Below are 14,997 nucleotides of genomic sequence, written 5' to 3' on the forward strand. Positions count from 1 at the left end.
CGATTCTGTGTCTCCCTCTATCTCTGCCCCTCCCCCGTTCATGCTCTGTCTCTCTCTGTCCCAAAAATAAATAAATGTTGAAAAAAAAATTAAAAAAAAAATGGTGGGCGGGAAAAAGTGTTAAAGAGGTGGTTGTTTAAGAAAGGAAAAGCCCACTTCAACAAAACCTGCATCTCCTATTTTAATAGTTGAGGAAGGCAAATAAATGCATGCAACAAAGAAGGGGGTGGAGTTCTTTTATAATAAGCCTGGTCTAAATATTCATATATAAAGAAGAACAATTATATATGCCATATTTGAGGCTAGAAGAGTTAAAGGGGCCATGAGAAAGATTACAAATTTTTAAATGGTGCCATGATTCACAGAACCAGAGGAAGAAAAGCCCATCTAATGAGCTAATCTAGGCTTTTGAGCCCTGGCCTTCTTAAACATGGCTAAGGCTGAACATGACAAACTGATGGTAACTTAGGTCCCCACCTAGACCAGAAAGCATAAACATGCAAGGACTCTTGATTTTACTTTCTGTTGTCCTTAAAGGTGACTAGCTGGTTGAGAGCTCAGTGTAAGTGCTCCTAGTGTATGGATTTGGGCTGCCAGAGAAAACCCACTAGCTCCTTGAAGCTGAGTCACAGTTCTGTTCTCCTCTTTTGTTATTAAGGATAGGGTTTGACAGGGGCGCCTGGGTGGCTCTGTCGGTTAAGCGTCCGACTTTGGGTCAGGTCATGATCTCCTGGTTTGTGGGTTTGAGCTCCGTGTCAGGCTTTGTGCTGACAGCTCGGAGCCTGAGCCTGCTTTGGAATCTGTGTCTCCCTCTCTCTCTGCCCCCAACCCACTCGCATTCTGTCTCTGTCTCTCAAAAATAAATAAATATTTTTAAAAATTAAAAAAAAAAAAAAAAGGATAGGCTTAGGGGTTGTGGAAGGGGGGATGGGCTAATTGGGTAAGGGGCATTAAGGAATCTACTCCTGAAATCACTGTTGCACTATATGCTAATTTGGATGTAGATTAAATAAAATAAAATAAAATTTAAAAAAGGCTTTGACAAGAGTGTGTTGGCTCAAGAGCTTGCCTCCTTCTTACACATATATGTCCTATCCACAGGTGAGCTCTCAAGAGGTGCCCGCTGAAATGAAGGTAGGAGTTAAGGGTATGGCTGTTCTTTCTAGAGTTTTCTTCCCAAAGACTGCACAGGAGTTTGTTAGAACTATCCCAGTCTGGGAAGAGCCCTCGGTCATAGGCAAGCTTGAGGATCTGTAGTACTTGAAGGGCAAAAGGCTTCTTGTCAGACTGACTACAGGAAATGGGGTAGCCCTAGCATAATCATCTCTACCCCATTCCAAAGAGTATCTCTCTTTTCCACACTGATCCCTATTTCCCAAAGAAGCGCCTTCCAAATCAATTTCTAGAGCTAGAACTAGCCCATGATCTAAAGACAGGACTTCAACTCCCCACAGCCAAATTCCCCAACGGTTCTGATCTGGGGCTCCCTCCCTATCATGCCTCAGAGAGCTGCCTCCCACCCCCTACCCCAATCCTTCAGATCTGGACACCAGTTCATTCACACGGCCGTCACTGCCTGGCCTCAGTGTCAACAGCTCCAAGCACTGAGATGTGAAGACCTTCACCTCTCCAAGAGGCACACCACCAACCCCTCAGACCTGAAGTTCCCCAAATCCTCAGAGCAGAACACTTCATCCCTCAAAACAGGAGCATTCTTCCAGTTCCTCAGAGCCAGCCCCCACATCCTACAAAGCTGGGGCCATAACTTACCCCACATCCCAGAGCTACGTCCCTAACCCCAAAGCTCTAATCCTCGACCGCAACGCCACCCTATCTGCTTTATTGTTTTTGGTGCCCCCGCCAGGGATGGCTCCATACCATAGTCGGGACTCCTGAGGCTGGCGGGCAGGCGCGTGACCTAGGCAATAACGGCCCGGAGGAGATCGGCCGCTCGCGCGGGGGGCGGGGCCTGGTAGGGGGCGGGGCCTGGCGCGCGCCAGCCTGTCTCGCGGGCGGAGACAGGTGAGAGGCGGACAGGGATGGCGGAGCAGTGGGATCTGGACGAGGAAGGCGTCCGCCGCCTGGGGGCGCTGACCCTGGAGCAGCCCGGTAGGGCCAGGCTGGGAGGGCTTGTGCCGGGAGTTTGGGGTCTGAGGCTGAGGGGAGAAAACTGAGGTGGAAGCTGGGAAACCTGAAGTGGACGCGGGGGAAGGGTGGCGAAGGAACGGTCCCTGAGGCGGAGGAGAGGTTACTGAGGCAAAAGAGTTACACTAAGGTAGAGGTGAAGGAAGTAAATAACCTGAGTCTGGGGAGGAGGGCGAGAAATTGAAGGAGAGGAATGGAGTCTGAAGTGGAGAAGGAGAAACTAGATTAACGGGACACTGAGGCCAGGAACACAAAACTGGACAGAGTCTGAACTAGCGGAAGAAAACGGAGCCCCAAGAGGGGCATTGATGGGAAAAGGGACGCGCTGAGAAGCGACTTTGAGGTCGTGGTGCTCCTGAGGAGGCACGAAGGGGGTTCATTTTGGCATTTTCTGAAATTTCAGACCCAGGAGGGCTTTTCCTGTTTGGGGCAAAATGGAAAAGGGTGTTTCCTTCATCAACCCTTCTCTTCGTCCAGTCTCAGCCTCAAGAGCTTGGCCATTTCTTTAGTCCACCAGGATGCGTGGCACTCAGAAAGGGGCCTGTTGTGAAAGCAGTGGCAAGCCGCTCATCTTTCAGGGCGCTTATGGCAGTGCCCCAGCCTTGACTTGGTCCTGGAGGTGCAACTGGCTGAGTGACTGCAGACCCCACCTTTGACCTGGGGTCTAACTCACACAGATTGTTTTCTGAGTTTCTAGGAATAGAAATGTTGGGAAAGTTACCAGCATTCCTACTTCAACTTTTATTCTTACTAAATTTACTGTATCATTAACGCCAGGTCCTGAGTTAAACGCTTCCCCTCCCACCTCCTGCAATATTTAATCCCCATAACAAACCTATAAAGCAGATGCTGTTAGTGTGCCTGTTTTACAGGTGGTTTAAAATTTAGGTTTAGACTTCTGCCCAAAGTTTCCCAGCCCAAAGTGACACAGCTGGGGTTTATTAACCCAGGACCCTTGAGTCCAGAGCCTGTGCTTTAACCATAACAAAAAGTTGCCCTTCTTGCTTCCTCTAGTACTTTTTATTTGTGGGGTATGACATAATTTGGTTTTATTTTATTTAAAACATATTAATTAGAGGCACCTGGGTGGCTCAGTGGGTTAAGCATGTGACTCTTGATTTCCTCCCAGGTTATGATCTCACCCTCATGAGATCAGCCCTCGCAGAGCACCACCTCCCCCCACCAATGCTAGGGGTGGAAGCTGCTTAAGATTTTCTCCCTCTCCCTCTGCCCCTTCTCTGCTTGTGCTGTCTCTCCTTCAAAAAAATTTTTTATTATTTAAAATTTATAAAAATTAGGGCATGCTAGTAACAAACATTACATGAGTGAAAAATCTTTCCTTCCTCTGGAAATCCCTCCACCCCAGCCAAAGGTAACTGTGTGGTGTGTGTATAAATAGACTCATGCAGATGTTTCAGGTTTGGCTTTTCTTTTCCAAACTACTTTGAACTCCCCTATTTTACAAGTTAGGTAAGAAAAGCTTTATTGGTTTGATATGCTTCTGTATTTTTCTTGCCTTAAAAAAAAATATATTGATTCGGTTTTATTTGGTGGAGGGGCATGTACTTACATTCTCTAGCTAGAACAATATATGGCAGATTTTTTGTTATTTTGTTTTTGTTTGTTTCCTAGTTTTATTACAATCATTTGAATAACAAAATTGTGCTCATTCTGATAATTCAAACAATGCAAAAGTATCTAAAGTGAAAGAATATTATTCCCTCTCCCTCTTTCCATACCTCTTCCAATATTTATAGAAACGTATACATATAGGCATCTTTTTTTTTTTTTTTAAGGAATAAGAGCATCTATATTCTTTGGAAATTTGCTTTTTAAAAAACCTATCAACAAAACAGACATTTTTCAATTAAATTAATGTGTTGGTATATGCATTATAAAATTATGTGAGAAATCACAGTGGTCATCTTTGGAGAGAAAGGCTTTTACTTTTATTCTGTACTTTTCTGTACTGTTGGAATTTTCTGGCTACTCCTTCTTTTTAATGTCCAAAGGGATAATCTTGTGGTGCAGTTACAGATTGTGTTGTATGTTTGTTTTTTGGTATATTTCTCTGTCCTAAAAAAATTCCCATAAATGTTTAAGTTATCCTTTGTCATGCAGAAAGTTTCCATCTTAAGGTAATCAAGTTTATTTTTCCTTATGATTTGTGATTTTTGTGTCTTATTTATGAAGTTTTTCCCTACACTGATGAATAATTTTTTTTCTAAAAATTCTGCAGCTTTGCTCTTCACATTAAGTCTAATCTACCTAGAATTTATTTTTATATATGAGGTGTGACTTGGTATAATTGTATTTTTTTTAATACTGATAGCCAGTTTCTCTGGAACCTATTTATAGTATCTCTGCTGTATTCCAAGTTCCTTTGTAAACATGGGTCTATTTCTAGGCTCTCTGTTCTGTTCCACTGTTCTGTTTGTCTATTTCTACACCAATATCACCCTTTTGTAACTATCATGGCTTAGCAGTAGGTTTTGATTACACTTTACTTTCCTCTTTTCTCCTTCAAAGTCATGTAGGTTATTCTTGGTCCTTTATTCTCATTTAGAATTTTAGAATCAGCTTGTCAGTTTTCATGAAAACATTTTAAGCAGGGGTGTGTCCTGATCTAATACTTATTTTTAAAATATGACTCTCACCCATTAGAAGCCTGTTACAGTCGTCCAGATAAGAGATAATGAATAGCTTGGACTGGGAGGATGACAGTGGAGATAAAAAGAAATGGACAGAGTCAAGGTGTATTTTGTGGGTAGACCGGACAGGATTTACAAAAAAAAATTGAATATGGAACACAAGGAAAGGGAAGATTCAAAAGTAACACTTAGCCTTGGCTTAAGTTATTGCTACATGGATGATGGTGCTATTTAGAGAGCTCTCTCTAGAGAGCAAAGACAATGGGAAAGATTGGTTTGGGGAAGGGGAATCAAGAGCGCTGTTTTAAACATGTTAAGCTTATGGGGCGCCTGGGTGGCGCAGTCGGTTGGGCCTCCGACTTCAGCCAGGTCGCGATCTCGCGGTCCGTGGGTTCGAGCCCCGCGTCGGGCTCTGGGCGGATGGCTCGGAGCCTGGAGCCTGTTTCCGATTCTGTGTCTCCCTCTCTCTCTGCCCCTCCCCCGTTCATGCTCTGTCTCTCTCTGTCCCAAAAATAAATAAAAAACGTTGAAAAAAAATTAAAAAACAAACAAACAAAAAAAACATGTTAAGCTTAAAATACCAACTAGACATTCAAATGTGAGAATTTTAGTAGGCAATTGGATATACAAGTCTGGATCTCAGAGGAGAGAAGTCGGGGTTAGAGATGTAAATTTGGGGAGACATTAGCAAATAAATAAGTGGTATTTAAAGCAATGGGACTGGATGAACTCACCTAACTAGAGAATATGGATGGAGAACAGAAGAAGGTTTAAGACTTGTTTTGGGGCATTTCAGTGTTTAGAGGTTGAATAGAGAGGGAAGAACATGGTGTCTTGGAATTTAAGAAATGATAGTACACCAAGGAAGTAATAGCTGTGCCAAATGCTATTGACAAGCTAAGAAAGCAGAGAAGTATCCGTTAGATTTGGCAACATGGAATTCATTGGTCACTTTAAGGGGGTTTCTGGAGAATGGGGAGGAAGGCCAGCCTGGGTTGGTATGAACAGGGAATGATAGGGGTGCCTAAGTGGCTCAGTCAGTTGAGCGTCCAACTCTTGATTTAGGTTCAGGTTATGATCTGATCGAGCCCTGAGTTCATGGGATCGAGCCCTGAGTAGGGCTCTTCGCTGCTTGGGATTCTTTCTCTCCCTCTCTCTCTGCCCCTCCCCCTTTGTTCTCTTTGTCTCTCTCAAAATAAATAAGCTTTAAAAAAAAAAGGGAATGATATGTGAGGGAGAAGAGAGAGTGAAGGTAAGAACCTTTCCTGAGAAATTTGGTTATAAAAGAGGACACAAAAGTAGAATATTAGTTGAGGGATATGATGTGGGATCAAGAACAAGTCTTTTAAAGGCACAATATACTAGAACATATTTGTATGCTGCTAATAATTATTTCGTAAAGAGAGAAAATATATAATTATATACTTTTTTGGCTTTAAAAATAATTCCATTAATTTAGTATATAGGTAATATATTGTTTTAAGTTTATTCATTTTTGAGAGAGAGAGAGATGGGTAGGGGCAGAGAGAGAGAGAGAGAGAGAGAGAAAGAATCCCAAGAGAAAGAATCTGACGGTGCAGAGCCTGACTAGGGTTGTGATCCCACAAACCATGAGATCATGACCTGAGCCAAAATCAAGAGTTGGATGCTTAACTGACTGAGCCACACAGGCACCCCACCTCACTCCTATTTCTGCCCACCCCTAAGTCTGTCTTCTACATGGATGATGAACAGACTGAACTTCTAAGACATAGACATGATTAAGAGCTCCTTTCTTTCTTTTTACTATTATCTTTTTCAGAATGTCCTGTAGTTGTAGTCATTTATATGTAATTTCTGACAACCAGTAATCTTTTAAAAAATTTTTTTGAAAAATTTTATTTATTTTTTTAAGCTTATTTATTATTTGAGAAACAGATCATGTGTGTTAGTGGGAGAGGGGCAGAGAGAGAGAGACAGAGACAGACAGAATTCCACTACCAATGTGGAGCCCAACATGGGGCTCAAACCCACAAACCATGGGACCATAACCTGAGGCAAAATCAAAAGTCGGACACTCAACCAACTGATTAAAAGTCTTTTAATTGCGATAATTGACATATACCATTATAAACTAGTCACCTTTTTCAGAATGTTATATAGTTGGAATCATACAAGTAACCTTTTCAGACTGGCTTCTTTCACTTAGCAATATGTATTTAAGGTACTTTCATGTATTTACATGGCTCAATGGATAGCTCATTTCTTTTTATTGCTGAATAATATTCCACTGTGTGGAGGTACCATAGTTTGTTTATCCATTTACTTAATGAAGGACTTCTTGGTCACTTCTAAGTTTGGGCAGTTATAAATAAAGCTACTATAAACATTCAGGTTTATGGATTTAAGCCTCTATGTATAGGTGCTATAAACATAGAGGGGTCTGTGTGGACATAAACTTTCAAGTCACTTGAGCAAGTATCAAGGCACATGATTGCTAGATCATTGGGTAAGCTGTGTTTTGCTTTATCAGACACTGCCAAGCTGTCTTCCAAAGTGGCTACACCTTTGCATTCCACCGGCAATGAATGAGAGTTCCTGTTAACGCATACTATGGTCTGAATATTTGTGTGCCCCCTCTCCATTTGTATGTGGAAATCCTAATGCCTAATGTGATGATATTAAGAGGTGGGGCCTTTCAGAGGTAATTGGGCCATGAGGGCACAGCCTTTATAAAAGAAATTAATGACCTTATAAAAGAGGCCAGAGAGAAAGCTCCCTTTCCCCCTTCCACCATGTGAGGATACATGGCTAAGTAGGTAGTCTGCAACCTGGAAAAAGGCTTTCACCAGAACCCAACCATGCTGACACCCTGATCTTGGACTTTTAGACTCCAGAACTGTGAGAAATAAATGTTTGTTGTTTATAAGCCACTCTGTGGTATTTTGTTATAGCAGCCCAAACAGACAAAGACATCCCACATCCTCACCAACATTTGGCTGTCAGTGTTTTGGATTTGGGCCATTCTAATAAGTATATGGTTGTATCTCACTTTTAATTTGAAATTTCCTAATGACTTATAATGTTGAGTATATTTTTATATGTTTGTTTGCCAGCTGAATATCTTCTCTGGTGAGGTTTCCAACTGTTTTGCCTATTTTTTAATTGAGTTTTTTGTTTCTTAATGTTGAGTTTTAAGAGTTCTTTGTATATTTTGGATATCAGTTCTTTCTCGATATGTGCTTTAGATATATTTTCTCCCACTCTGTATCTTGTCTTTTCATTATCTTAACAGTGTGTCAGTGTCTTTTGAAGAGCACAGGTTTTAAATTTTAATGAAGTCCCACATTTCTCTTTCATGGGTCATGCTTTTAGTGTTGCATTTAAAAACTTATTGCCAAACCCAAGCTCACCTAGATTTTCTTTTGTGTTATCTTTTAGAAGTTTTATAGTTTTGTGTTTTACATTTAGGTCCATTTTGAGTTAATTATTGTGAAAGTGTCTAGATTCTTCTCCCTCCCCCTCTTCTTCCACCTCCTCCTCCTCCTCCATCTGTAGATGTCCAGTTACACTAGTGTTCTAGCACCATTTGTTGAAAGAATATCCTTTTTCCACTGAATTGGCTTTACTCCTTTGTCAAAGATCAGTTGACTGTATATGTGTAGGTCTATTTCTGGACTCTGTTCTGTCCATCAGTCTATTTGTCTTTTTTGCTTTCTTCCAACTCCACACTGTCTTGATTATTATAGCTCTACAGTAATATTCGAAGTCAGATAGTACCAGTCTTCTGACTGTTTTCCTCCCTCAATGTTGTATTGAGTGTTCTGAGTCTTGCTTTTATACATAAATCTTAGAATCAGTTTGTTGATATTTTCAAAATAACTTGCTGGAATATTATTCCTTTTTATGACTAATATTCCCTTGTATGGATACACATACACACACACATACACACACACATATGCACACCCCACGTTTTGTTTATCCATTCATCCATTAATAGACATTTGGGTTGTTTCCATCTTTTGGCTATTGTGAATAAAGCTGTTTTGAATATGGGTGTATACATACCTGTTAGAGTTCTTGCTTTCAGTTCTTTTGGATATATACCCAGAAATAGAATTGTTTTAGTGTTTTGGTTTTTTTTTTGCTCTAATCTTCATTTTTGAAATGACCTTTTATTATTGTTTCAATTCTATCTTTATTTTCAAATTTTCCTTTTCTTTCCAATAATTGTTCTGAATTTTTCTATTTCTAATTTACATTTTTCAGCAGTTTTTCAAATTTTTGGTTTCAGAATTCCTTTACACTCTTAAAAATATGAATTTCAGGGGCGCCTGGGTGGCGCAGTCGGTTAAGCGTCCGACTTCAGCCAGGTCACGATCTCGCGGTCCGTGAGTTCGAGCCCCGCGTCAGGCTCTGGGCTGATGGCTCGGAGCCTGGAGCCTGTTTCCGATTCTGTGTCTCCCTCTCTCTCTGCCCCTCCCCCATTCATGCTCTGTCTCTCTCTGCCCCAAAAATAAATAAACGTTGAAAAAAAAAATTTAAAAAAAATGAATTTCAAAGGGCTTTTGTTAATGTGGACTATTCTACTTATGTTTACTATATTTAAAATTGAAACTGAGAAAAAATTTAAATATCTATTTCTTAATTCCTTAAAAGATAACCATAACATATCCATTACATTAACATTACATTATATTAACATAAATAATATTTTTGAAAAATAACTATATTTTCCAAAAAAAATAGAGTGGCATTCTTTTATATTCCTACAAATACCTTTAATGTCTTTAAAAATTTTTTTTCTATGTTTATTTATTTATTTATTTATTTATTTTTTAAATTTTTTTTTCAACGTTTTTTATTTATTTTTGGGACAGAGAGAGACAGAGCATGAACGGGGGAGGGGCAGAGAGAGAGGGAGACACAGAATCGGAAACAGGCTCCAGGCTCCGAGCCATCAGCCCAGAGCCCGACGCGGGGCTCGAACTCCCGGACCGCGAGATCGTGACCTGGCTGAAGTCGGACGCTTAACCGACTGCGCCACCCAGGCACCCCAATGTTTATTTATTTTTGAGAGCAAGAGAGAAAGAGCATGAACAGGGTAGAGGCAGAGAGAGAGGGAGACACATGTCCAAAGCAGGCTCCAGGCTGTGCGCTGTCAGCACAGAGCCCGATGCGGGCTCTCAGACTGTGAGACCATGACGTGTGTTAAAGTCATTCGCTTAACCAACTGAGCCACCCAGGCGCCCCATTATCTTTAATGTCTTTTTTTCTTTTAAAATTTTTTTAAAATTTACATCCAAATTAGTTAGCATATAGTGAAACAATGATTTCAGGAGTAGATTCCTTAATGCCCTTTACCCATTTAGCCCATCCCCCCACCCACAACCCCTCCAGCAACCCTCAGTTTGTTCTCCATATTTATGAGTCTCTTCTGTTTTGTCCCCCTCCCTGTTTTTGTATTATTTTTGTTTCCCTTCCCTTATGTTCATCTGTTTTGTCTCTTAAAGTCTTCATATGAGTGAAGTCATATGATTTTTGTCTTTCTCTGACTAATTTCACTTAGCATAGTATCTTTAATGTCTTAATTGAAGACGTCTAGATTCTCATATCTCCTTCTTTATTAAATCTGTTATGATATGTTGTTTTGGTTGAAATATGTGTACACATTTTATTATTTTATTTATTTATTTTTTAGAGAGTTTTTTTTTAATGTTTATTATTTTTGAGAGAGCCAGAGACAGAATGCGAGTGGGTTGGGGCAGAGAGAGAGGGAGACACAGAATCTGAAACAGGCTCCAGGCTCTGAGCTGTCAGCACAGAGCCCAACGCAGGGCTTGAACTCAACAAGCTGCAAGATCATGTCCTGAGCCGAATTCGGACGCTCAACCGACTGAGCCACCCAGCCCCCCCCCCTTTTTTGAAATATATGTACATATTTTAAGATTTTATTTTTAAGTAATCTCTATACCCAGTGGGGGCTTGAACTCACAACTCTGAGATCAAGAGTTGCATGCTCCACTGACTGAACCAGCCAGGCATCCCTAGTTGAAATATATTTTTTTTAAATGATGCATCACACAGATAAGCAGTTGGAAAAGGGAAGAGTATTTTATAGCCTTTTCAAGAGATTGTGGATATTCTTCTTTTATATGACATGAAAACTGGACAAATGGTAGTTTCTTAAAGTTTAGTTGTATGTAGAGTCTGAAACCATTGTCAGTGTACTTTGTACTCTTGCATTAAAATTCATCGGTAACATCTTGCATTTAACTGGATCTTTTACCCATGCGTGATTTTGTGACATCATGCATTGGTCATTTGAAAGATACTAACTCAATGAGTTATGTAGATCTTCCCAATGCTGACAAATTTCATTCTGTGTAACATTTAAAAATCATGTTTGTTGGGGCGCCTGGGTGGCGCAGTCGGTTGAGCGTCTGACTTCAGCCAGGTCACGATCTCGCGGTCCGTGAGTTCGAGCCCCGCGTCGGGCTCTGGGCTGATGGCTCAGAGCCTGGAGCCTGTTTCCGATTCTGTGTCTCCCTCTCTCTCTGCCCCTCCCCCGTTCATGCTCTGTCTCCCTCTGTCCCAAAAATAAATTAAAACGTTGGAAAAAAAAATTAAAAAAAAAATCATGTTTGTTAATGTCATCAATCTCATTAGAAAGATCTTTCAGTGTTGGGAAGCTGTCAAGTTCATAGTGGCAGATACAAATTTTCCAAAATTCCCATTTCTGCTTGAAAACTCAAATGTTATAATTGACAACAATTACTGTCACTTGTTTTCCTGAAGTAACAACCTCACTTTGTTTTCAAGAAAATGTCTGCCAAATAGTCAAGTCTGAATAACCATCACATAACAAGTTTTTATTTTTTTCAAATAAAAATGGTATTCCATAAAAAAGTAGCTAGTTAAGCTGGCATCTCAAAAATCACACAAATGTTTTCTCTCAGGGCATCCACCATACTTCAGTATGCAGCAGAAGTACTTCATGCATATTTCTAATTTAATCAGACAAATAAAAAGGACATGTACTCAAGATTCAAAAATTAATAAAGTTAACCATTTTTACTGCTTTTTAAAGGACATTCTTAAATGAAACTGGCTATTTTAAAAAGCCATGGTAGGGGCGCCTGGGTGGCGCAGTCGGTTAAGCGTCCGACTTCAGCCAGGTCACGATCTCGCGGTCCGTGAGTTCGAGCCCCGCGTCGGGCTCTGGGCTGATGGCTCAGAGCCTGGAGCCTGTTTCCGATTCTGAGTCTCCCTCTCTCTCTGCCCCTCTCCCGTTCATGCTCTGTCTCTCTCTGTCCCAAAAATAAATAAACGTTGAAAAAAAAAAAAAAGCCATGGTAAAGAACACAGTGACTGTGAGTGAAGTTTGATGCCACTGCCTTGAGTCATCCTAAGGCCCCAGTAGTGTTTCCTTTTGTACCATGAGTGAAACAGTGGAAAAGCTAATTAATATTTTAATATTATTATGCAAATAATAAAAAAATACTTTTGATTTTGTGGACCCCTGTGTATGTGTCAGGGAACTTGAGGGATCCACACTGTGAGGACTGCTACATTTTGTTTTGGTATCTTTTAACTTGTTTCAAAATATTAAGTTACAATTTTCATTTGTGTTGTAGCTTTCTGGAGTGTTTTCATTCTTTAATGATGTTATTCTCTTTTTTTCTTTTATTAACCTCATATAAAATTTGACTGTAATCTTTTTCTGTGGCTCTTTTAAGTGTAGTAAGTTTTCCTATACTTTTAGATAGTAAGGGTGGGCCAGAATAGCCTTTCCAGTTTCAGGGTTTTGGAGCTCCCTCTTCTGTTTTGTTCACAAAGTACTAAAAAATGGAGATTTATGCTTCCTGTTATCTGCCATCTTTTCTTCTCTCCCAACTTGTATCTGGACCTTCTCTTTCCTTTGAACCTGTTGTCTCTGTCCCATTCAATGTGGATTCTACTCCCACTCTACTTCTCTTTCTCCCTGATGTGGGTCTTGTCTTGAAAGGGATCTTCACTTTATTACTTTTCAGAGTTTATATGGTCCAGACTGTTCTAACACCTTAAAACCTTATTTCAGTGCAGTCCTCTGGCACCTATCTACAAATTGGATCTTGCAATACCTCCTTCCGGCTTTGATTGGTATTGTATTTGGCCCACCACACTTGCCAGTGAGTTCCTATTGACAGTTTTGAGATTCTCCTCTTTTCAGTGCTGTTAGAAGTCTAGTTGACTTTCTTCCATACATATAAATATATTATATAAATATATATGTATATACTTTAAAACAGTTACACACATACATTTCCCTCACTTAATGTCTTGAAGATCTTCCATATGATCATCTACAAGTTGACCTCATTCTTTTTAATGACTGCATAACAATAATTAACACATATATAACAATGGTCATGTATCAGGTACTATTCTAAATTTTGTATATATATTCATTTAATTATTACTGTTCACACCTTATTAGTTAAGTACTGTTATTATCCCCATTTTGCAGATAAGGAAACTGAAGTACAGAGAGATGAAGTGACTTGTACAAGGCCACAGATCTAGTACTTTGTTCATTGTATCAGTGTACTGTTATTTAGGACATTAAGTTCTACGCTTTTTAAAAAAATTTTTAATGTTTATTTATTTTTGAGAGAGAGAGAGGGACAGAGCGCAAGCCGGGGAGAGGCAGAGAGAGGGAGACACAGAATCCAAAGCAGACTCCAGGCTCTGAGCTGTCAGCACAGAGCCAGACGTGGGGCTCGAACTCATGAGCTGTGAGATCATGACCTGAGCCAAAGTCAGACACTTAACTGACTGAGCCACCCAGGGGCCCCTAAGTTCTACTCTTCTGCGGATAAATCCTGTGATAGTTTCCTTTTTCTTCTTTCTTTCTTTTTTTAAAAACTATTCTAAAACCTCTCTGGAATTGATACCTATGTGTATAAATTATATATCCTAGTGAAAATTTTTGAGTATTATCTATAGGGCTAAATTCTAGCAGTAGGATTACTGAATTTCTTTTTAAATTTTGTTTTGAGAACTTTGGGAGACTTTTATTACATCCTTCAGGGTGAATAGAGAAACACAGGGGTTCTGTAAAACCAAGGTTTGATATCAATATATTAGGTGATAATGCTGCTTTTAAAAGGAAGATGATCTTCTTAGAAGCTTTGAATGCAGGGCCTTTTACAAATGGGATATGGGAGGAAGCAAGGCCTATTTTCACTGACTGTTGTTTATATAAGCAGAGATCATAATATATCTACTGATGATCTCTTTTCAGAACTGGTGGAGTCTCTTTCATTGCAGGGATCTTATGCTGGAAAAATTCATTCCATTGGTGATGCCTTCAGAAATTTTAAAAACCTCCGATCCTTAGATTTATCAAGAAATTTGATCACTAGCCTGAAGGTAAGTTCTATATTCTATGACTAGTCAGTTCAGCCCTATCTATCTATCTATCTATCTATCTATCTATCTATCTATCTATTACTGTTTGTTTTGATGGGAAGAAATAAGAGATAGGTAATACCAGCCTGGGGAATATAGCATCTTCCTTTTAAATGTTTCCAAACTAAATTTTATTATTTACTGTAAAATTCATTTGACTCTATTCTATATTTGAATTTTTTAGAATAAAATATTGGGGAAAATTTCTTTTGTACTTAGGGAAAATTATATTAAATGATCACAGCCTAAGGCAATAGTACAAATTTTTTATGTGTGTAAAAAAATTACAAGAAGAACTTGTGAAAATACAGATTCTTAGTTCTTACTCTGAGAGAGATTCTGAGTTAGTGGGTCTGGGGTGGGCTCAGGATATACCCAGGGATTCTGATGATGTTGGTACGTGGAGTACACATGGAGAAACACTGGTCTGTATTGTTACTGGATTGTTACTGGTTGTTAGTAAATAATTTTTTCACAGAGGAAGAGGAAATGGTGGTATTGAAAACAAAGAAAAATGTCTGGATCAGGGGATGGTAGAAGAGAGAGCAGGACAGGAAAGTAGGGTGAGAGCAGGCTTGAGCAGAGTGTGTGAGGATTAGCAAATACACTAAGAGCTCTACAAACATCAGTGTGCACACACAGAAATGGAAGTTCTGTTTTCTTAGTGGTAGACCCCCAGATGGTGTTTCTTCCACATGTTCCCATTTTACCCAGTTTTGTGCTGGTCTTGATTAAGCCCTTCTTTTTGAGACTCAAGGTGAAGGAC

The 14,997-nt window shown here is 39.8% G+C and overlaps 2 protein-coding genes across 14 annotated transcripts in view; one reads left to right on the plus strand and one right to left on the minus strand.

The window, feature by feature from the left end:
• Positions 1-1,996, minus strand: part of KCTD19 (potassium channel tetramerization domain containing 19) — a 31,767-nt gene extending 29,771 nt beyond the window's left edge. For all 5 annotated transcript variants that reach the window (XM_040498284.1, XM_040498281.1, XM_040498282.1 and 2 more), the window contains exon 1: positions 1,879-1,996. In XM_040498284.1, the coding sequence (XP_040354218.1) occupies positions 1,879-1,881 (3 nt within the window). In that variant the 5' untranslated portion in view covers positions 1,882-1,996. The remainder of the gene's footprint in view (positions 1-1,878) is intronic.
• The window catches only part of LRRC36 (leucine rich repeat containing 36), a 60,153-nt gene continuing 47,149 nt past the window's right edge, over positions 1,994-14,997 (plus strand). For 7 of the 9 annotated variants that reach the window (XM_040498305.1, XM_040498302.1, XM_040498306.1 and 4 more), the window contains exons 1-2: positions 1,994-2,109; positions 14,065-14,192. In XM_040498305.1, coding sequence (XP_040354239.1) covers positions 2,040-2,109; positions 14,065-14,192 — 198 coding nt within the window. In that variant the 5' untranslated portion in view covers positions 1,994-2,039. Of the gene's footprint in view, positions 2,110-3,379; positions 3,518-14,064; positions 14,193-14,997 lie in introns of those variants that run through there. The other 2 variants (XM_040498308.1, XM_040498309.1) reach the window with 2 other exon arrangements.

Source organism: Herpailurus yagouaroundi, unplaced genomic scaffold (genome assembly GCF_014898765.1).
Source record: "Herpailurus yagouaroundi ecotype Mexico unplaced genomic scaffold, PumYag 190, whole genome shotgun sequence".
In the NCBI taxonomy this organism is placed as follows: Eukaryota; Metazoa; Chordata; class Mammalia; order Carnivora; family Felidae; genus Herpailurus; species Herpailurus yagouaroundi.